This window comes from Schistocerca gregaria, chromosome 1, assembly GCF_023897955.1.
Source record: "Schistocerca gregaria isolate iqSchGreg1 chromosome 1, iqSchGreg1.2, whole genome shotgun sequence".
Taxonomy (NCBI): domain Eukaryota; kingdom Metazoa; phylum Arthropoda; class Insecta; order Orthoptera; family Acrididae; genus Schistocerca; species Schistocerca gregaria.
In genome coordinates, this window is record NC_064920.1 from 503064153 (window position 1) to 503088645 (window position 24493).

The window sequence follows — 24493 nt, forward strand, 5'->3', positions numbered from 1 at the left end:
TTATGAATTAAATTCAGAAGATGACATTAGGTAACTGCATATCACCACTTTCATATAAGTGGAACGATTTAAGCTATGTATGTCAGGAAAGTTCTCAGGAAGCATGAATGTTATCTTTTCCATGTGCAAGTGGCATGTGGAGTGAGATCTCATGACAATGATGGGAGTACACCATGATTTAATTAATCTGTTTACAACCAATGTAAATATTGTATGAGAATCATGGGTAGATGTGTGTGTTGTTGGATAAGTTGTTTAATTTGTAGCACATCATGTTTCAGAGGCCAGTTGGGTGGATCGTAACCAAAGGCCACAAAGAAAATAAAAGAAAGGAAAAAAGTCCACACATGATTTAAATATATCGCTTGTAATGCTTAGTAGGCAGTAAACCTTTGTTGCGGTCCCTTCAGTGGTAGGTTTTCCGCCCTGCCATCCAAAGAATCATGTCTTCATAAACGTTTGATTCAAGGAAAGCAGATATCCGAATGTTGAGTAATCTGCTGCGCTGCTGAAAAACTTTCTGCATGTAAATCAGGTGAAGTTGCACCCCAAACAGAGGCAGTTTTTTTTGGAGAATGTTTCAGTTAGCTAAAAACTAAAGACTTTGTAGTGGCATATTTTTTTACTGTGAAGTTGTTCTCAAAATATTTCAGGGAACTAGTCACTAAAAGTATTAGATTCTTTAGTATTTTATAGTCTCTCATCATGGCTCGATGATGAAATGGTTATATTTTTGTTATTGGTCATATTTGTTATGATATTTGGAAGTTAAGTAAGTCGCTGGTCATTGTTTGAAGAATTTGCAGTGAATTATGAGTGCAGATTGTGGTTGCTAATCTGAGGGAAGCAGATATTGAAGGTCTGATAATCTTGCCTTCTTTCAGAATACATACCCTCACCATATGTAGAAGCATTTTGAAAATTTCTGCAGTCGTCCAAATGGATTTCTGAATCCCATTCCATCTTTTGTTTTTAAGGTGTGAGGAAGATTGTGTTCGTGGTTCTTTCCTTCTTTTAGAAGCTCACAAATGCACCAATATTGATGAGCAATGCTGCTACCTTTTGGTTGATACACTTTAGGAGATTGCAAATTGCCTGTATCTCTTCTCACCAGTAGAGGTTTGTTTACCAGTCTTATGTATCATTTGAAAGTGTCCGCAAAAGCAATGTCTGAATACGTTAAGCAATGTCTGCACTCAGTATACTGCAGCCAACACGTTCCACCAGTTGTTCGTATACCAAAGAAGCAGAGCACTCGTGCATGCTCAGATTGGGGCTGTAATACCGCACAGAGCTATGCATCTGAGGAGTCCTATCATTCACCACTAGATGGCAGTTGCACCATTTATACAGTGGCAGTGTGCTTTAATTCATCACAATTCAGCCATATTTGCACATAACATGTATAAATTACATATGCAAATGTTTTATGAATCAGTCTATCCATGAAAGGAAATCATATCAAAATCCCTGCTGTAGTTCCTGAGGTTACCCAAAACATGCAGGTAGGACTGTGGCAGGCAACTTCATTTTACATGTGTATAGAACAAATGGATTATATGACCATATGTAACAACCCCTTACTGACAAAAACGATAGATGTTTGAAGGATAGTTATGTGAGGAATTATAGGTGTTACATCATCAATTTAATGCAAGCAATGTTCAGCACTCTCCATTGGCATGTTCAGGAAGTTGTAAATAATTTTAAATAGTGTGTGCTAGATAGAAACATTCCCTTGTTACAAATCACACTCTACTTTTTCGATAAGTAGCATGTGGTTGTGTAAGTCACACCTTTGGCCATTCAGCTACGTAACTTCCAGTTCCAGTAGTTCCAAAGTCTATAGTTTGAGCTCGAGGTGTGGCCACGAAGATGTTTAAAAATCACAGTCACCAGTTCTTGAACGTAACATTTACTACAAATAATGCCGTATGAAAATCTTCACTTTTCATGGAAGCTCTTGAGTAATTTCTTTTAAATTGTTGGGAGTCATCATATATAAAATAAGCAATGGTTTGGCAATGTTATTTAACAAACTCTGTCAGCGCTATGTAAGTAGAACTCAGTGTCAGTTTTGTACAATTCTCATTTCAGATTCAGTATTATTATATGATTTATTGTAGTTTGTTTTTTAGGGAAGCAATTCACAAATGATTGTATGGAAGTACAGGATATTTAATATTGAAATTAATACAGCAATTATAATCAGAAATTTTTCCTGGTGAATTTGTAATTTAAAGACAACTGCCAAATACCCACAGTAATCCATTTCTTTCATAAGAAGTCTAAAGAACTACAGTATTATATTTTGCTACTGATCTTGATAAAATTTTCTTATATCTTTTCTTACTGTATGGCACCAACACTATACATGGTGGCACAAAACAGCCATTGTAGACCTTCATCCTTCTGGTGATAACAGAATGTAACAGAAATTACAGTAAATATGAATAGTACCCTGTTATGAGAAAAGCTTGAGGTTTAAAAGTGGTAGTAGTTCTGTTTTCTCTCAAAAAATACAGTAAATTTATGTGGCTGTATACTGTCATAGCAACAATAAAAATGGGCTTCATTTGGATTATATTTCTAAATAACTGTTAAAAGTGTAACCGTAATTAACAAATGTGAGACAAGATGCTAACAATTACAGGAATTACTGCCTCAAATGTTGTATATAAAAAAATTACTGTTGTTGTTGTTGTGGTCTTCAGTCCTGAGACTGGTTTGATGCAGCTCTCCAAAAAAAAAATTACTAGTGTCACTAAATTATTATGAATGATGTGGCTTTAATATCCACAATGGATAATGAAATGTGATTGATCTGTACAAACCTTATATTTGTATGCATGTGTTTTACGATAACAGCAAGGAGTCATGTAATAGGTTCCACATTCAAGAGTAACGTACTACGTTGCAAGGAAACTGCATTTAGATGATGTGTGAATAGCATCTGTATTTGATCTCTCAAGATGCTCTTCAGTGATCTAGACGAGACCACACGTAAATAACCCCTTCTTCTCATCTATCTGTCACAAGTCATACATCCTGCATCTCTGAGCCACCTCCTTTGCCTCTTGTATGCCCATTTTATACATTTTCTTCTGCCATTGTCATGTTTTCCACAAGAAGACTCTTTATCACCATTCATCATTTTCCTTTTCTCTTGTTCTCCTCCTCCTTCTCCTTCTCCTCCTCCTCCTTCTTCTTCTTCTTCCTCATATGCAAAAGGCTGTGCCTTGTCTCAGCAACAATTCTCTCCCATGTTATGCCGTCCACTTCATTTCTTGATAATTGCGCCACTTTTCTTCTTCCAATAGATATTCGACTATTTTTGTCTTGTCCACCCTTTGTTTTTCTTTCCCAAATTTTTACCTTCTAATATGTCTGTTGAAAAAATCGTTACAGCCCTGCACATGACCAATAATTTTTCTCTCTCTTTGTTGAATAGTTGCTATGAGGCTTAAAACTATAATAATAACTTCAAATGCTTTTCTGTATTTCAGATTTCCTCCACAGTTGCGGAGTATGTGCCATTGTTTATACCAAGTATTAAGTAAACGTTTCCCGCAAATTCCTCAAAACAATATTGGTGCTGTTGGCACTGTGATATTTTTGAGATTTATAAATCCAGCAATTGGTGAGTTCATTTTTAGTACTTTTTTATTTAACTTTATCTCAGGGTCTCACTTAGAATTAGTATAATTTCTGTCTTTATCTGAAGAATTATTTGTTAGCATATCTGTGGGAATAGCTTGCCATATGAAAAACCAATTTTCACTTTTGTTTTTTATAAGAGAACAGTGAACACATTTTATTCCACAAACTACTTCAAAATTAATGATACCATAGTAATAGTTTACACACTGTCTCAGTTTCACCACAGGAAATGGGTATTGTGAACAAGCAAGTGCCACCTTCTGTCAAAAGAGGACTCATGCTGATGTCAAAAATACTCCAGAATATTGCAAATCATGTAGAATTCAGCAAGGAGCAACATATGCTTCCTTTCAATGATTTCCTACGTGCTCATTTTGAAATTGGACGAAGGTATGTATTTGAAAGGCTATCTATTATTATTATTACTTTATTTTGGTGCACATTGAAGAAAACATTTTTTTTTCCAGATTTTTCATTCAGATTGCATCAGATTGTGAAACTGTGGACCAGGCATCACATTCAATGTCTTTCATCAGTGATGCAAATGTACTAGCTTTGCATAGATTGCTTTGGAACCATCAAGAAAGGATCGGTGATTATTTATCAAGCAGCCGTGACCACAAGGCTGTAGGGCGCAGGCCTTTTGATAAAATGGCCACATTGCTAGCTTACCTTGGTCCTCCAGAACATAAACCTATAGATTCACAGTAAGTTTATCTAATTTTAGATAAATAAATTTTCACAATATGGCTTCTGGTTGTGACATTAATTTTTGTTAAATTTAAAGCCTGTATAATGTCGCGTAGTTTGCTTTTTTCTTCATATGCCAGGTGGAGTTCTATTGATATGTCCAGCACAAATTTTGAAGAAATAATGGTCAAGCACAATATGCATGAGAAAGAAGAATTCAAGTCCATAAAATCACTGAATATTTTTTATCAAGCTGGAACCTCAAAGGCTGGATATCCAGTGTTCTACTATATTGCTCGTCGTTACAAGTGAAGTATTCTTCATAATTACAATATTAAAAATATTGTACTCTGGAAAGCAAGTGATATGGGTTGTTTACCTGAAATTTATAAACCATTGCATTTGTGATACAGCTTCATCTCAGGGATTGGAGTAGTATATCCACAAACCTACAGTCTATCCTTTTCGTAATATTGTCATATCCAGCGCCATACTTACATTGTGTGTGTGTGTGTGTGTGTGTGTGTGTGTGTGTGTAAGAGTGTACCAACATGCAAATAAAAAAATAGCTTTTTATGTTTTGTATGTCTCTACTCTTCTGAAGGAGAAAAATTATGTATTGTTTCAGTTTTAGATAAGTGTCTCCTACAAAAAATGTAGCATATTGCTTTTGTATTAGTTTTCTTCCAGCTTTAATCATTTCTATTCAATCACTACCATCTCATGGAGACTTTTCTCTAACATGTCGTCAATGGATTCATAAACTTTTTTCTGTTATCACTTACACAATGTCATTTTCTTGCTATCTATCTTTGTTTCTGATTCATCATTTGAGCTTTATACAACTATTCTCAGAAAGCATTTAATTATTAAATATAAAGATTCACTTGCAGGCCACTGTACTTGTAAACAGTTGTTACAAGCTATTACGGGTCACCCTCCTCTAACATTACCTTTTTTTTCAGTTTCGAAACCTGATTACTAAGTTGGTCTATTTGATATTGTACCCTGCCCATTTTATTATTGCTTTCAGTTAACTGTTTTCAGTTAACTTATCATTGACTGCACTAAATTTGCTATTGTTATCTGTTTTTATTTCTGTTAACTGATCATTAGCTGCACCAAATTTGCTGTCGTCCATCTTCATTTCCTCTAATTTTAATGCAATCAACTGCAAAATATCGGTTTTCACTGTTTTTTTGCTGACTACACTTTCACTTGGTTTAAACATGTCTTGGCTGGGTCCTACAGCCTTCACATCTACATCATTACCCTTGTCTATATTCTTGTTCCTAGCAATCACACAAGTCCACCAGAAATATTAATTTCACAAATAGTTTGTACTCATATTTTCTGATGTCCTTCATCATAGTTATCAAGTCCTCTTTCAATTCATGTGATCTGCCATTGTTGATGTTATTACATCACTGTTGATCCGACTTTGTAGGGCAGTCCCTACATCTTCTTTCATCGATTGACTGGAGTTTCCATATATATAGAAGCTAGAAATGACACATATCACTTTTCTTTCTTCTTCTGCAACAGACAAATTTTGTTATCGGTGAACAGATCACGGCTGATGCCCATACTTGTAATCTTACCCTCCCACACATCGCTGTTATATTTCTCCATTATTTGCGAAACATTCGAAAGCTTTGAGAGGCGAAAGATATCCGAAAGAAGAACTTTTTGCTTATACTCATTATCTTCTTGTTGTTAGCTCTAATTATTGTCATGTCTAGGGGTACATTCTTGAGGCAGTAATTTTATAACATTGCGGGTTCCTGAAGACAAAATAACTGATGATGATTTGCCTGTTGCTATGAATATCTTTTTATTTTATCCCATACTTTTATATCACACCAACTTTACAACTTTCACTTCTACCACACCAAAAATTACATTGTTATTGACAAGTTTAGAAAAACGTCTACTTCCATCTGAGGCATGCCCACCACTACTTACATTCTGCTGTACTCACAATTTCCAAAGAGTTTACAAAACAAAACAGTTTACAAACTTTCTTGACTGGAGAAGAAGCTTTACCAAATTATATCATTATTGTATAAATAAATCCAGAAATAAATGTGGTAATTAGTGTTAGATTGTGCAAGTAACAATATTGTTATAACCTTTAATCACAATAATTGCGTGGATATTCACACTCTCTCTTAGAAACAATAGCTGATCACATGATTACAACTCAGTCTCTCGTATTTGACGTGCCCACACGTCGGCGCCCACCGAGTATTTTCCCGCACTAGGGGACACAGTACAAGGCCTGACAGGGTGAAGCAGGTGCAGTAGAGTGTGCGGTTGGCGGCCATGCAAGAGTTCAGCAGGGCTGCGATCACCCAGAGGCGTGAAGCGATCAGAACTCAGAAATTGCAGCAGGGCGTCATCTGTGGAAAAATCACTAAGGAATTTTTTCATCTGGCATTTGAAAGTGCAGACAAGGCGCTCGACCTCCCCATTCAACTGCGGATGGAAGGGAGGTACTGTAACATGATGAATCCCTTGTCCTGTACAAAAATCACGGAAGGCCTGCGAAGAGAACTGAGGGCCATTGTGGATGGAAGACCTTCTAGCGCAAAGATTTTAGACAAAGCCAGCGTCGTCGCCGCAGTGGTGGGTGACGGACATCTAACAACAAACGGAAACTTCGAGAAGGCGTCAATCAACAGTAGCCAATAAGTACCGAGGAAGGGGCCAGCAAAGTCGGCGTGCACCCGTTCCCATGGCGGAGCTGGATCAGGCCAGAGAGAGGGCACTGTACGAGGTGCCGCCAGATGTTAAGCACACTGGCCACACGCAGCAACCATATGGGCGATGTCCGAATCAATACCGGGCCAATAAACGTGCCTGCGGGCCAGGGACTTAGTCCGAGAATTACCCCAATGGCCTTTGTGCAACAGTTTGAGAACATCTTTGCGAAAAGAGGCTGGCACCATGACCCGTGGAGATGCGCCATCCGTGGCCAGAAGAACAAGACCATCACGAACAGACAGACGAAGGCGCAAGGCATGGTAGTTGCGAAGGTGCTCCGATGCCCGGCCCTTGGTCCTGTCCGGCCAACCTCATTTAACAAAACCGATCACCCAACGCAGGACCGGGTCCCGCGCAGTAGCCGACGCGACCTGCGAACCTGTAAGTGGAAAGCCCTCGACCGCATGACGTTCTTCCTCATCAATGTGGAAACAGAGGAGTTCATCACGATCGAAAACAGGGTCGGGGCCCATCGACAATCGTGACAATGCATCAGCGTTGGCGTGCTGGGCCGTGGGGCGTTAGTGAATCTCATAATGAAAACGAGACAAGTATAAGGCCCAACGTTGCAGGCGGCGAGCTGCCTTATCCGGAAGTGACGCCGATGGGCTGAACAGAGAGACCAGCGGTTTGTGGTCGGTGATGAGGTGAAACTTAGAACCATACAAAAAAACGCTGAACTTTTTTAGAGCATAAATGATAACGAGCGCCTCCTTTTCGATTTGAGAGTAACGACGTTGCGCCTCGTTGAGGGTCTTGGAAGCATAGGCGATGGGTCGTTCTAACCAATCCTCATACCGATGGTCGAGAACAGCCCCTAGGCCATACTGTGATGCGTCAGTCGCCAGAACCAAGTGCTGACCCGGACAGAATGTGGCAAGACAAGGCACCGACTGCAAATGAGCCTTCAGGCGGACAAAAGCCTGCTCACACCCGTCGAACCAATAGAAGGGGACGTTTTTGCGTAACAGCTGATGCAGAGGATAAGCTACCGCCGCTGCGGATGGAATGAATTTGTGATAATAAGCAATCTTGCCTAGAAACGCCTGAAGTTCTTTGACCGTAGACGGCCGGGGTAGAGCGTTAATAGCCGCAACGTGCTGACGGAGAGGACATATACCCTCATGGGACAAGTGGAAACCAAGATACTCAGTGGAAGGTTGGAAGAACTGTGACTTGTCCAGATTGCATCTCAACCCAGCCGAATGCAAAACCCGAAACAGTGAATGTAAATTACGAAGGTGCTCCTCAGTGGAGGCTCCCGTGACAACAATGTCATCCAGATAGTTTATGCAGCCGGGAACGGAAGCCGTGAGCTGTTCCAAAAACCGCTGAAAAAACGCCGGTGCGCTAGCAACGCCAAATGGTAATCGCTGGTACTGATACAACCCACAAGGAGTGTTGATAACGAGAAATTCCTTGGAAGTAGCGTCCAACGGCAACTGATGGTACGCCTCCGATAAGTCAAGTTTGGAAAATAACTGGCCCCCAGCGAGCTTGGTAAACAACTCCTCAGGACGGGAAGAGGATAAGTGTCAATGAGGCTCTGAGCGTTGACGGTGGCTTTAAAGTCACCACACAATCGCAGACTCCCGTTTGGTTTAGAAACCACCACGATCGGCGATGCCCATTTGCTGGAGGTAACCGGAAGGAGAATCCGTGAAGCTGTTAACCTGAATAGCTCAGCCTTGACAGGTGCACGCAACGCCACCAGAATAGGGTGTGCCCGGAAAAACTTAGGGCGAGCCATAGGTTTAAGAGTAATGTGGGCTTCAAAATCCTTGGCACAACACGGACGAAAATTCAGAACACAATCCATCCAGCTGTTGATACGGAATATCCTCAGATATGAGGTGCACATCATCATCAATGGAGAACCCGAACAACTGGAAAGCATCATAACCGAACAGGTTTTCAGTGCCCGCATGATCCACCACATAAAACGTGAGGGGCTGAACAACAGACTTGTAAGCAGTGGAAGCATCAAACTGGCCCATGATAGGAATTTTCTGTTTATTATAAGTCCTCAGATTTCGCGTAACTGGAGACAAAGGAGGGGAGCCCAACGCCAAATACGTGCGAGAATTAATGAGAGTTACTGCAGAGCCAATGTCCACTTGCATGCAGATGTCTTTATTCAGAACACGAACAGTAACAAACAACTTATTTGTTTGAGAAAGCACACAGTGAACATCCATGTCCGACGCCTCGTCCTCGTCGACAGGAACTTTATGGGACTGACACACAGAAGCAATGTGGCCTTTTTTTCCTACATGAACTACACGTGGCCCAACATTTTGGACACGCTTCCCTGTCGTACTGTACGAAACAACGGGGGCAAGAAGGAAGTGCGGAACGAACCGGCTTCTGTGGTTGCTGGTTTCGCTGCGAGCGTTGCGGCCCATCGCGATGTTGTTGATGCGAGTGAACTGCCGCCACATCGTCATTCTCCTATGAAACAGGCAAATTGCCCGTGTCGAGAGTTGACTGTACAGCACCTACATCACACCACGCGTCGATTTGCGCGCCAGCAGCGTGAGACACTTCAAAGGATTGAGCGATGCTTAGAACTTCCGACAACGACGGGTTTGGCAGTTGGAGGGCACATTGCCGAACTTCTTTATCAGGAGCAAGCCGTAGAATAGCGTCCCTAACCATTGAGTCAGCATAAGACTCGTGATGTGTGTCCGTGACAAACTGACATTTCCTACTCAGACCGTGTAGTTCCCGCTGCCCAAGCCCAGTAAGATTGATGGGGCTGTTTACGACACCGGTAGAACGCCACGCGGGCGGCAACGACGTGGGTGTTTTTTCGATAATAGTCAGACAATAAGTCACACATTTCTTGGAAGGACAGGGAGGCAGGTTCCCACAGAGGGGCTAACTGAGATAGCAGCTGATAGACTCGAGGGGAAATCCAAGATAGAAATAACGACTTACACATAGGAGCGTCGACAACGCCAAAAGCCAAGAAGTGTTGCCGCAACCGCTTCTCATAATCCTCCCAGTCTTCAGCGGCCTCGTCGTAAGGAGGGAATGGAGGCGGAGAAGAGGAAGACAGACGATGAGTAAGCGACGTCGACAACGCCTGAATCGCTGCCGTCAGCTGTGTTTGTTGAGCCTGAATAGTAGCCGTCAGCTGTGTTTGTTGTTCAATGAGCGCTTGCATAAGCTGTTCCGTGTCTGCCCTGTCACGAACACGCAAATCCACAATGCAGTGAAAATGTCCCATCCTCGTCGCCAAAAAGTGTTATAACCTTTAATCACAATAATTGCGTGGATATTCACACTCTCTCTTAGAAACAATAGCTGATCACATGATTACAACTCAGTCTCTCGTATTCGACTGCCGTGCCGTGACATGCGGCCGGCGCCGTTCGTAGCTAGGTGGCACTCCCGCGCTCAGCCGATTTGCGGAGCGCCTCTATCGCCATTTGTGCGTACTGTCGTGGCGGCACTGTTAAATGTCGTGGCACTATCACAACAAATATGAGTTTTAATTATGCCAGAAATTTTGTAATTTCAAATATTTTTAAAGGAAGAGTGGTTTTAACCTTTAGTACATATTGACTGTAACACATTAATTTCTTTTTATACGTTTTAGCCTGAAATATAATACATTGTAAACAAAATCATATGATGAAGTTCATTCAGTTAAACAGTTGAGAATGTTCACCTGTACAAGAATCCAGAGTATACTTGGTATCGGTGATTTCTGTTAGTAATGTTAAAGGAGGGTGACCCATTATAAAGTGATTGCCGTGATGAAGTTGTTGAATGTTTCTTGTATCAGCATTGTCATTTATATCATTTCATCAGTTCAAATATGTAAGTGTGTGACTATTGTCAGCTCTTTTAACACCAACCTAATTTACCTTTCTTGATGATTATGCTCTTTTAGAAGACTTTGTTTGAAGTCAGTTATACGTTTCAGTTTTGACTACATGAGTATATTATTGTTACTATTACAGGATTGGTGAAACAAATGGAGATCTTCTTATTTACCATGTTATATTAACACTGAAGCCTTTCTGCCACTCTCCATTTGAATTAGTGGTTGATTTTACTCATACCTGCTCTGACAACAGATTTAGGTAGGTTAATCAATGTTAATTGTCTATAACTCCATTAATATTTCTATCAATCAATGCCAATGATCATCTAAAAGAATTATACATACTATCAGTATGCCAAGCAATTCAGTTTGCTAATGTTCTCTCTGCTTTTGCAGGACAGAATTTCTGCAAAAATGGTTTTATGTTCTGCCAGAAGTAGCATATGAAAATGTTCACGCTGCATATGTTTATAACTGCAATAGTTGGGTTAGAGAATACACTAAATTCCATGACCGTATTCTAGCTCCATTGAAGGTATGACCTAAACAGTTTACAAACAAATTGTGTGTAAACTTATACACATATTTTTAGCTGTAATCTAATCATTTAAAGTGAAAATGTTGTTGGTAAATCTATTGTTGTTCAGACCATATGGCTCCTCTTTATGTTTCTAATAATTTTCATGCTGGATATTGCAACATAATACTCATTCATGCAATGTAGTGTCTCAGAACAAAGTAATGTTTAGTTTTGTCTGCTATCTAAATTATAGTTTCTCCCCCGTCGTGCTGCTTGTTTGTTTATGCTCATGGCCGTCTGTCAGTTTATAGGGTGTGAACTCTACACCTATAGTAACTGTGAAACAAAATCTCTCATTGTATTGTGACCACACTGAAAGTCTTCCCCTAATGCACTGACACTTTAATGTGTCAGTTTCATGTGGTACGTATTTTGTACTGTGGTTGCATCAAATACCAGCAGATGTTGGCCTGACCCACCTCATTTATGACACTACCAAACTCAGCAAGAAATTGCACAATAGAATTACTGAATACTTAGTGTTGCATCCTGATCCATCACAGAGTTTGATTACAATCTTCACAACACCAGAAGGGATCGGCAATCCTTAGGGCCATGCGCCCTTTCTGCTTTTGATGAAACCACAGTACATGGGTGTAGGCTGGCTTCCCTGACTGCCTTCTTAATTCTGTCCATATTGGGTCAGGTATGGGTTGCACAGTCATAAATGCCCACAAAAGGGTGAAATCAGTAAACTGCATACTTAGTAATAAAATAATCTCAAAAAAATCTTAAAATCAGTGCAGCACTCTGTTCACTAATGGAAAAATGCTGCTATTTCTCAACAGAAACAATCAGTTGTTGAATGCGTACATAAATGCAAAAGAAGAAAACAAGCAAAGATCATTTCCAGAAAAAAAAACTATTTAAGTTTTTGCAACAGTTAAACTAACATTCCATTCAAAAAGCTGCTGTCACCTTAAAAAAAAAAATTAGTTTGAAAGCATTCACACTTTGTCTTCTGGCTGACCTTTAAAATTTTTACACCTATTCATAGGGAAAAGGGGGGGGGGGTGGAGGACACCAAAAATGAGTGCTACATTTTTAGGTCCCTATTAATATATTTGAAAAAATTCTCTCTACATTGTTGTAAACATGCTAATTATTTGCAGGGTAGAATCACACACAAACGGTACTGAAAAGTATTAGAGATGTCACAGCACAAGTGACGGTCCTGAATATGGAGGTATTGAAGTTTATATCATAGTGTAATACAGCTTTCATATTACTAGGCATACAACCAGGTAAACTTAGATGAGCATCAGTAAAATACAAAGTGCAGTTAGAGTTAGAGTGCAATGTAATGTAAAAGTATGGGTTTAATGGCAGATCAGATGAGCAAAAGGCATTCCCATGTGTTATCATGCTGGCCACAATGGAGACAATAGTCTGTTTAGTGGGTATGGTTTTAGTAAAAGGTGAATTACATGTGGAAGTAGTGGGGACTTGTCCTTCATTCACAATTAGAGATAAATGCAGAATGCTTTTCAGAGACCGTGTAGCTGTCTTAAGTTTGTATTCTGAAGCAAAGTTGAGACCAAGCTTATTTAGATTTCCCCATATTAAAAATGGAATCCACAATATGACACTGTAGCCAAACCAATGTCACACTTCACACACACTCCCCAGACTGCATCATAAGTGTGACTCAAGCCAGCCCAAGGCTGGCTTATACATCTGATTCTGGGATGGTCTCACCAAAGGGTGCTCTTGTTGATAAATGCCATCTTGATGGTTGTGCCAAAGTGATTAACAGTGATCGGGTGGCACCACTACATCACTCCGCTCCCTACAGTGGGTATCACTTGAGGAGAAACATGTACATAGTGCATGGTTCAGTGATGGTGCCACTGGGAGAGATTGTGGATCAGTGAACATGAGTGCTGCTGCAGAAGGATGGAGCAAGATGGGGCTCCATGGATGTTGCATGAGTCACCCCTGGAATGGAGGGCCTGCTGGGGGCAGAGAAACAGGCAGCTGCTGAGGCAAAGTTTATGTCTGTGATACTGTAGGAATCCACAGTCTTAGGCCACAGTAAACAACATGGACCTTTGGTAGATGGAGAACAAAGGCGAAACAAGGTTTGGTGGTGTCTGGGCTCATGAGCCATAAGTGGTGCACCCACCTGCATCAAAGAAGGCCTTAATAATGGAATGCACTTGTGGTTGATGCAACTAGTCCAAATGCTGAAGTGAGGGCGGCGATGGAGCTGTGCCACCGTATGATGGCCTACAGTCAGGGTGGCCTGTAAGTTGCTAGGAAATCACAATGGTTGAGAAGTGCAGTGTTGGGCATCTCTTCCACTGGCGGTGGCTGTAACATAATCTTCCATATGTTTGAGTCCATTGGCTGAGTGATTGAACCCCAAATACTTCAGACTCTGTTATCTGAAAGAACATTTGAATTGGTTGCATTTTTGTCCTATTACTGTTTCAGGAATCATAAATCCAAAAGTGTGGAAAGAGTCTGTTTCAGAAATGATGCCCATTTTGGCATCAGTTACCATAAAAAAAGTTTACTCGATGAATGAATTGGTCGTAAGTGAAATTATAAATGTTCGTACCAAGGGTGCATTATGATACCGGTAGGTCCAAAAATTTGTCTCAGCAGCCAGCAAACAGGGTGACCATAATCTTAATTAATTAGACTGATTCAACAAGGACACAGAAGCACCTGTGTCCAGGAGTAATTTCATATGCTGTGTGCCTATCAATACATGTAAGTACATTTCCTAGGTTGCGTCTGGAAAACGCTACTTCAAGCAGAGACGTGTTACATGACCCTCACATTCATCTGTTCCTGGCATTAGCTGATGATTCGGATAATGATTATAAAACCCCTTCTGATCAGCGGTCAAAGAAGGGAGAACCAAACCATCATTCCGTCATGTTGTTGTTGTGGTCTTCAGTCCAGAGACTGATTTGATGCAGCCCTCCATGCTACTCTAACCTGCACAAGCTTCTTCATCTCCAAGTAACTACTGCAACCTACATCCTTCTGAATCTGTTTAGTGTATTCATGCCTTGGTCTCCCTCTACAATTTTTACCCTCCGCATTTCCCTCCAATACTAAATTGATGATCCCTTGATGCCTCGGAATGTGTTCTACCAACAATCCCTTCTTTTACTCAAGTTGTGCCACAAATTTCTCTTCTCCCCAATTCTATTCAGTACCTCCTCATTAGTTATGTGATCTACCCATCTAATCTTCAGCATTCTTCTGTATCACCATATTTCAAAAGCTTCTATTCTCTTCTTGTCGAAACTATTTATCGTCCATGTTTCACTTCCATACATGGCCACACTCCATACAAATACTTTCAGTAACAACTTCCTGACACTTAAATCTACACTCGATGTTAACAAATTTCTCTTCTTTAGAAATGCTTTCCTTGTCATTGCCAGTCGACATTTTATATCCTCTCTACTTCGACCATCATCAGTTATGTTGATCCCCAAATAGCAAAACACATTTACTACTTTAAGCATCTCATTTCCTAATCTAATACCCTCAGCATCACCTGACTTAATTCAACTACATTCCATTATCCTTGTTTTACTTTTCTTGATGTTCATTTTATATCCTCCTTTCAAGAAACAGTCCATTCTGTTCAGCTGCTCTTCCAGGTCCTTTGCTGTCTCCATACAAATACTTTAAGAACTTAAATTTTGTTAACAAATTTCTCTTCTTCAGAAATGCATTCCTTGCCATTGCCAGTCTACATTTTATATCCTTGCTACTTTGACCATCAGTTATTTTGCTCCCCAAATAGCAAAACTCATCTGCTACTTTAAATGTTTCATTTCCTAATCTGATTCCCTCAGCATCACCTGATTTAATTCGGCCACATTTCATTATCCTCATTTTGCTTTTGTTGATGTTCATCTTATATCCTTCTTTCAAGACACTGTCCATTCCGTTCAGCTGCTCTTCCAGCTCCTTTTCCCATGTCTGACAGAATTACAATGTCGTCATCACACCTCAAAGTTTTATTTTTCTCCACGGATGTTAATTCTTTTCCAAATTTTTCTTTTGTTTCCTTTACTGCTTGCTCAATACACAGACTGAGTAACATCAGAGATAAGCTACAACCCTGTATCGCTCCCTTCTCGACCACTGCTTCCCTTTTGTGCCTCTTCACTCTGACAACTGCCATTTGGTTTCTGTACAAATTGAAAATAGCCTTTCACTCCCTGCATTTGACCCATGTCACCTTCAGAATTTGAAAGCGAGTATTCCAGTCAACATTGTCAAAAGCTTTATCTAAGTTTACAAATGCTAGAAATGTAGGTTTGCCTTTCCTTGATCTATCTTCTAGAATAAGTCGTTGGGTCAGTGTTACCTCACGTGTTCCAACATTTCTATGGAATCCAAAGTGATCTTCCCCGAGGTCAGCTTCTACCAGTTTTTCCATTCGTCTGTAAAGAACTCGTGCTAATATTTTGCAATTGTGACTTATTAAACTGATAGTTTGGTAATTTTCACACCTATCAATAGCTGCTTTCTTTGGGATTGGAATTATTATATTCTTCTTGAAGTCTATCATAATTTTGACTATTAGCCACCATACTGGCTGATAAGAGAGACAAACTTCATTATTATAATATAAATATTTGCACGGCTTATTTAAATATGCAACTACAATATTTAGTAGTCATTCCCTTAATTTTATGTTTTATCTGCCCTCGTGTGAGCATTTTTCAAACAGAGACTTCTCAAAAGAAAACACATACACCTAGTTGCACTGGATTACCATGTAGCCTCTTGAGATTGGCCAGTTGCAGGAAGCATGTCACCATAAAAAATGTGTCCCTATCCTGTAGATTATAGGATATGGGTTCCGCTTTTTGCAAACACACTGCTTTTTCTTTTTACCCAAATATGTTTCAGCACCTCTGTGCCATCATCAGTGGGTTTTTTTGTTTATTGAAAAGCTGTAAAAAGTGAAAATATTTTAGGTTGTAATTGATTTAAGAAAATGAGGCATATAGAAAGCTTTTGTTTGTATTTGCTTCTTACTGTGATTTTAGATAATTTGGTTTTACAGAACCAACTCTAGTGTCCTGCACTAACAGCTTGTCAGCCTAGTGATGTAAATGTAAATTTCATCAGCAATGTAACACATCCTTTGATTTTTGAAAACGTGATTTTTGGTGTGTCCAAATGTTTTGCATATATATTTGTTACAACACACATTTTGTAGTAACTGATCTTTCTTGTTTTGGATTTCGAAGACACTGCACACACATATTAATGTAATTTATTTCTTTATAAACTTCTTTTTACTTCACAAGATGTGGTGAGCACTATGTTGGTGTCATTTGTTCCCAAGAGAGTTTGACACCAAATTTGAATTTTGTTTACTTTCTCTCTCTCTCTCTCTCTCTCTCTCTCTCTCTCTCTCTCTCTCTCTCTCCCTCTCTCTCTCTCTCTCTCTGTGTGTGTGTGTGTGTGTGTGTGTGTGTGTGTGTGTAACCTTGTTTAGCTGTTTGTGTTGCCTTTTCTGTAAAGTTTTTGTAATGCATTAAATAATGTGCCTTTACAGAATATAATTTATTCATTTAAAACCTGTTTGCCTTCTGCTGTTGTCTCCTGACGTTCTCTCATTCTGTCAGTTTGTGGTATAGGCAGTGGGTGGATTTCAGTATTTTAAAATCTGTTTCTATTGTAGTTGGGTGGAGCTTTCGGGCTATTAGGCAGTGAGCAAATGTGCTATGAGTGCTGTTACTTTTTAGGGCTCTGAGGTGTTCTGAATATCTTGTTTTAAAGTTCCCGCCTGTTTGTCCTATGTGTAATGACAAGTGTTGCATGAGAGTTCATGTATTCCTTTTCTCTTGAATTTATCTGTGGGTGTCTCCTGTTTTCTGAGTTTTTTGTTTTGTGTTGTCTGTCCTGTATCCTATTTGAAATCCCAGTTTCTTCAATATGTTGCCTGTTTTGTGGACAATTTTGTTATTGCAGGTGAGTAGGTGCCATTTGGTTTTGTGTGTGTGGTGTTGTACTGTTGTGTCTTGCATTTGGTCATTGTTTGTATGTTGTGTTGTTCTGTGTTGTGTTAGGTTTTGTGTGTATGTGATGTACTTTTGTTCCTTGTCTATGTACAAACTTGTTTGTTTAATGTCTCCATCATGTGGGGCTTATAACCATTTTCTTGTGCTATCTGTCTTATTGTGTTTAGTTCCTGTCTATAATTCAGTTTGCTTATAGGTCTTGTGCTCAGTCTTTTGAACATGAATCGGAATCGGAATCTTGCTTGCTTGTATGCCACCGAGTGGTTCGAGTGATTGTGAATGGTGGTGCTCGTGGTTGTCGGTGTCCTGAATATTGTGGCTGTAGTTTATTTTTCATATGGTGAGGTCCAGGAAATTTAGTGTGTTTTCTGTTCCTGTATCTAATGTGAAGTGAAGTTTTGTGTGTTAGTTGTTTATTTCCTTGTGTAGCTGTTCTAAATGACATGTGGTTCATCAGTTAGGCATATTATGTCATCGGCGTAATGGCACCAATATATGACTTTTTTATTTTTTTGTCTGATTACGTGTGTGAACATGCTGTTCTCCAGTTTGTTCATGAATATATTGGCTAGTACGACACTAATTGGCATGTTCGGAATAAAATTCTTTGTTGAACGTAAAGTAATTTTGTGCTGTTATGTCTTGAGTATGGTTGTTATTCCATTAATGTGTGAGACTGATGTGTTTCCTTGTTGTTTCAGTCTTTGTGTGGTGATGTTGATTGTTTCACTTATTGGAATACAAGTGTGGACTGATGTGAAATCCAATGGTATGAGGCTTGTTGTGTCCGGTATGTCTACGTTCTTGGTTCTCTCTATTCCTTGCATTGAGTTCTCTACGTTTATGTTGCTTTCAAACATGCATATGCTGTTTAGTGATGCGTGTGTATGCTGGGCTAGGTGGTATGATGGAGTAGATCCAGAGTTGATGATCGGCCTCAACCCTCTATAGACGATTGCAACAAATTTATAACGGTTACAGTACATTGCTGTATGTGCTTAACGAGAAGTATTTTCACACAGTTGCCGAGTGTAGCAGATGCATGACGCTTCGGACAACAGATATAGGAAGTGGAACTTTCGTCAACTACTTGAGCCGTTGTCTCTAGTGAGTTCCGTGTAGCGTGGGCACGTGTGTTTCAGCTGTTGTTATTTAGTATTACTGATCTTAAAAAATGTAAGTTGTCAACTTTACATAAATATTGTAGGATGTATATAATATTGATGTACTTCTGGATGAAAAATGGTTATTGTAGACATAGCTCTTACAGTTTGTGAGCATAAACACATTTAACAGCTTTGGCATACACAACAAAACTGTTGTTTGCTTAGATCATGAAACTTGCAGCATTTTATGGAAAGAACAGGCATGTTGTTGCTACAGATGATGAATACGTGTCAACAAATAGGGAAACAACAATCAGCAGTTCTGAAGATGGTAAGGTATGTTGCTTTTATCTCTGGGCTGTACTGCAGCATTATGTAATACTGTTTCTGCCTTAGTGATTTTAAAAAGACACTAAAACGTATACGTTTTGATGCTTTCGGAACCAAATAGTCAAGAGGATGTCTGTGTTCTTGATGTAGAGAATACTTCAGCTGCTTCAGCATTATGTGAAACCACTAGGCAAAAACCAGTTTGGAGAAATATTAGCAATGGCAACAGTGCTCATGACATACCACAGTGGCTAGGTTCAATCCATGAGTCTACTTCAATCCAAGAACCTGTTGAATATTTCAAACACTTCTTTGACACTCAACTTCTCAAACATATTACTGAACAGACAAATCTGTATTCTGTTCAGAAGAATCCAGTTAAACCTCTCCAGCTGACTGTCAGTGAACTGGAGCAATATATAGGAACAGCATTGTATGTGCCACTTGTTAATGCACTACATACTTGATGATATTGGTATACTTCATTTAGTGTTCCTTTTGTGTCAGATATGATGAGTTGAGAAAGTTGGTAATGTATAAAGGCCATTCTCCATTTCAATGACAACACCAAAATGGCTAATGTAGGTGCAAACAAAGACAAGCTTTTCAAGCTTAGGCCATTAATAAATAGTTTGTTCAAAAAATTCAACAACCTACATATTAATAGGATGCTCTGTGTTGATGAGCAGATGGTGCCATTCAAGGGAATGTCTAACTTCAAACAGTACATGCCAAAGAAATCTCACGAATGGGGGTATAAATTATATATATATTGAGTGATTGGAAAGGAATTGTGTACACTTTTGAAGTGTATTGTGGGAAACATGACCCTTTACCAGAAATGCAAGAGTTTGGGGTTAATGCCAATGTCGTTTTGCGCCTTTGCAAGGCCATTCCCCGACAACGGAACCACTTTTTGTACTTTGACAATTGGTTTACAACAATTCCACACCTTTCAGAGCTTGCTTGCATGGAGATCTTTTGTTCGGGGACTGTCAGAGCCAACAGGTTGCCTGGATGTGTGTTGGCAACTGACAAGGTTTGAAAAAAATGGCAAGAGGTGCATATGATGTACAGGAGGCAGATATTGATGGTAAATGTGTGTGTTTTATCAAATGGTTTGGTAACAGGTCTGTAGTACTTGCATTTATATTTTATGCTGCAGAACCACTAAATAAGGTGAAGCGATGGGATAGAAATACCAAAACAAAAATTGAAGTTGTCTGTCCATCAATTATTTGCCTCTACAACAAGTTTATGCACTATACAGAATCAACATCAGATCAAAGAAGTACTACCTGCAGTTGTTTTTTCACTTCCTTGACATGGTGGTAGTAAATGCATGGCTATTGTACAGAAGGGACAGTGACTACATTGGGATTCCCAAAAATAAGCAGAGGCCAATTTGTCAGTTCAAAGCTGGCATAGCTGTTGCCCTATGCAGAATGAACAAAGACGTAAGTGGACGGAAGAGGGGAAGACCATGAAGTATAAAATGCAGACTATGCAAAGAAGAAGAAAGTAGGACATGCATCTAAACCAATTCCTCAACAGGTTGTTTGCCAGGATAATGTTGGCCATTGGCCAGTTGTGTTGGAGAAGAGAGGTAATGCAAAATGCTAAACTGCTAAGGTAGTCCATCAATTGTTTGTCAAAAGTGTAATGTTCATTTGTGCATTGAAAAAGAAAAGGAACTGTTTTCTGGACTTTCATAAGAAATAATAACCATGCAAGTCAAGGGTTTCAGCTTTGTAAATACTTTCATATAAGTAATTATTCACTAGCCAATATTGGATTCACCCATATCCCTAGATGCCTAATGTAACATATATGTAACGATTCAAAATATACTATTTATATACATGAAGTGATGCATTTTTTATGAATGTGTTTCATATGACCTTCAAGGAACACAAATATAACATTTAGAATTTTTTGTCTTTATTGATTCACAATTCTGTCCACAGAAGGTTAATGAGGTATGTTCTTTGTGCAGATTATGTAGGGATTTTAGAGTGGATGTCTTTGGATTTTTTTGTGTCATTCATTTTATCTGGCCGTTTGAGAATGTTTTGCTATTGGTTCTCTGGTCAGTTTGGTGATGTTGTCCTCCAGAAGTACCAATTTTTTATCTATGTATTCATTTTCATTCATAATCATGGAATGCCGAACTAGTGCTCACCACATCTTGTGAAGTAAAAAGGAATTTATAAAGAAATAAATTACATTAATATGTATGTGCTGTGTCCTCGAAATCCAAAAGTATATGCAAAACTTTTTGACACACCAAAAAAACAAGTTTTTAAAAATCAAGAGATGTGTTAAATTGCTGATGAAATTTACGTTTACATCATTTGGTTGACAGGCTGTCAGTGCAGGACACTATAGAGTTGCTTCTGCAAAACCCCATAATGTAAAATCATGGTTAGAAGCAAATACAAACAAAAACTCTCTTTAGGCCTTACTTTGTTAAATCAGTTATAACCTAAAATACTTTCACTTTTTACAGTTTTTAATTAAAAAAATTACCCACTGTTGATGACACAGAGGTTCTGAAACATGTTTGGATAAAAAGAAAAAGCAGTGTGTGAGCAAAAAGGCAGAACCCCTATCTTATTATTTAATGGAAATGCAGAAAGAAAGGACGTGAGCTGCAGATCCAAAAGAGAATATCCTGTAGATTTTGGCAGTGTCAACTGGCCACTACTAGCACCTTTTTATTATTATTATTATTTCCAGCTAACGACATCAGTACTATTTTTAATTGCTTTATTTCTGTTGTGGTTGACATTTTTGGTACATCCTCTTCCTTCAGCAGAATTATTTGACCCTGTTTTTCTTGCTACATTCTGGAAATTTTGTTATTAAAATTACGTGGAAGATGTGAATTATATGTCATATGGTTTATATGTTATATTACATATCTTCTGCATTGGGTAATTATAATGCATCTCACTCCATGATATGCTTTTACTGGAAGCATCTTAGAACTTTATCTAGGGATTCAAAGCATAATATTAATATATTTTTACTACTATTGTATTGTGAGTGTACTAAATGTAATGGTTCTTATTTTCAGGGAAATCGTAAAATAATATTTATTGAAGCACCTGCAAGACTAAATGATTTTATAGAACCTGATCAACAGAAACTTCCTGGGGCTACCCTATCCCTTGATGAAGATCTGAAGGTCTTCAATAATGCCTTAAAGCTCTCTCATAAGGACACTAAAGTTGCTATTAAGGTAATATACTTTTATGAAGTTAAAAAATAAACAATTTAATTAATGAAATGTGGTTTGAATATACACTTGTTTGTAATAATCATGTAAGGCTGTTGCCAATTACGTGCTTTAAAAAAATGAATTGTTTATCTCTACTTTACTTTCATTATTTGCATATTCCATGGGCCATAATTGCAACTTCTTGTTGAGATACACTGGTAAGCCAAAACATTATGACCACTGCCCACCACAATGTTGGATGCCACTTGATGGTGTTGCAGGTATGTGATGCAGTAATGAAAGTATGTAAGTGGAGCAGACACAGATGGAGGATCACCCTAGTGAAGAAGTGGGCTGTAAATGGGGAAATCTATTGAGATAAGTGACTGACTGAGGGCAAATTATTATTAGACAGAGCCGTGAACGAGTATCTCAAAAACATTGAAGCTGGTCAAATGTTCAAATGCTACTGTCTTGACCAACTACAGAGATAGGTACAAGATCAGTGAAACAACCACTAGGCGCTAAATGGTTGGACGTCCATGACTCGACACAGAACGTGGGGTTCTGCTCTGTAAGTTAGGGTAGATGGCAATCTGTGGAATCTCTGCCAAAAGAGCACAATGCTGGTGCATACACAAGTGTTTCAGAACACATTGTTTATTGTACATTGTTAGACATGGATCTCTGCAGCAGACCACCCTTGTGCGTTCATATGTTGACCAATTAAATCATTAACTGCGATTGCATTGGGCTCGTGACCTATGGGATTCAATCATCAAGCAATGGAAACGTGTCGGCTCTACACTAGGTTGATGGTTGTCTCCACAAACACCATCATCGATGTGAATGGTGGCTAGAAAAGTGCAATACACCAGACACAGGCTGGTGGGAGCAGTATTATGCTATGGGAGACATTCTCTCGCAATTGCATGGGACCTGTGGTGGAAATTGAAGACATGCTGATAGGTGCAAGCCACCTGCATTCCTTCATGCTTGATGTTTTCCCCAACAGCGATGTCATCATTCAGCAGTATAACTATCAGTGTCTCAGAGCCAGAACCTGCTACAGTGGCTTGAGGAGCATCACAGTGAACTCATGTTGATGCCCCGGCAGCCAAATTTGCATGATATAAATATTGTGAAACCTATCTGGGCCGCTGCCGGGCACCATCACTGCGTACGCAAATCAGCAGCCCAATATTTACAAGCATTATGTGACCTGTGCATGGACCTCTAATGCCACCACACAAATCTACGAACAAACAATCAGATCCCATACACAGAATCAGCGATGTATTTTGTTCCAAAGAAGGAGAAACATGTTATTGAACAGGTGGTCATAATGTTTTGGCTCATCAGTGTATGTTAACTTCATACGCTAAAGTAATACACAACCATGAAACTACAACAAAAGTCTTTAACAGAACTTTAATTAAATCATTTTCTTAAGCAGGTATGATCAGTACTATTTTGTTAATCACTTCTCATACAGCTGTTTTGCAACTATTTATGTATTTGGGATACCTGTTCCTTAGAAGGGACTTGGAAATTTGTCAATTAAAGTAAGCTAGTACTCCTTTGGTATGGTTGTCAGATGGCTCATCAGTGTAGAAGTGTGCAGAGGAACAATGAAGTGAATTAAAAATCTGTGAATTACATCTATTTATAAATAAAAGCTGACTTAAGAATTTTCCTTTGTGTGAGACTGCTTGTACAAGATTCATGTGCAAATTTGAAGTTCTAGAATCGCATATTTTACTGTCCATGTCGCTTCTGCATAATCTTTCATTGATTCCATGAATACCCATTTGTATTGTGATGTGTTGTGAAATTTGAACATTCACGGTTGCCACAATAAACTTGTACAGTTCTTGTCAATTGTAGGCTTAAACTTAATTGTGATCAGGGTGTATACGACCCGGGACAACCAGGAGATCCGGGAAAAGCTCGGGAATTTTTTCATCTGGGAGAAAATCAGGAAAAACCCAGAAAATTTTTAGAATTCCAGGAAAAAAAAAAATAACACTTAAGTTGCAATGGAAATGCGTCATATACAACAAGAAAACACAGTACTCAAACAAGTGTCTGCTAACAGCAAAATGTGTCAAAGGCTTTAGGAAGATTATGCAGTGCTTCATAACAACAAATTGCTTCTGATGAGTGTGATGTCACAACTGTTTACCTTAGATTGGTTTGAGCAGCTGTGAATGGGCTCGTGTGCTGTTGAGTTATGTATGAGTTGTACCTTCTTCCACTTCTGGATATAGAAGTGTGGCTGTTAGCTGTACA

General features: G+C 39.1%; 1 protein-coding gene across 6 annotated transcripts in view; it reads left to right on the forward strand.

Moving 5' to 3' along the window:
- LOC126354139 (neurofibromin) overlaps window positions 1-24493 on the forward strand; it is a 447919-nt gene that overhangs the window by 207293 nt on the left and 216133 nt on the right. For 5 of the 6 annotated variants that reach the window (XM_050003542.1, XM_050003568.1, XM_050003586.1 and 2 more), the window contains 7 exons: window positions 3507-3640; window positions 3876-4050; window positions 4128-4367; window positions 4467-4658; window positions 11088-11210; window positions 11348-11486; window positions 22058-22222. In XM_050003542.1, coding sequence (XP_049859499.1) covers window positions 3507-3640; window positions 3876-4050; window positions 4128-4367; window positions 4467-4658; window positions 11088-11210; window positions 11348-11486; window positions 22058-22222 — 1168 coding nt within the window. The remainder of the gene's footprint in view (window positions 1-3506; window positions 3641-3875; window positions 4051-4127; window positions 4368-4466; window positions 4659-11087; window positions 11211-11347; window positions 11487-22057; window positions 22223-24493) is intronic. The other variant, XM_050003552.1, reaches the window with a different exon arrangement.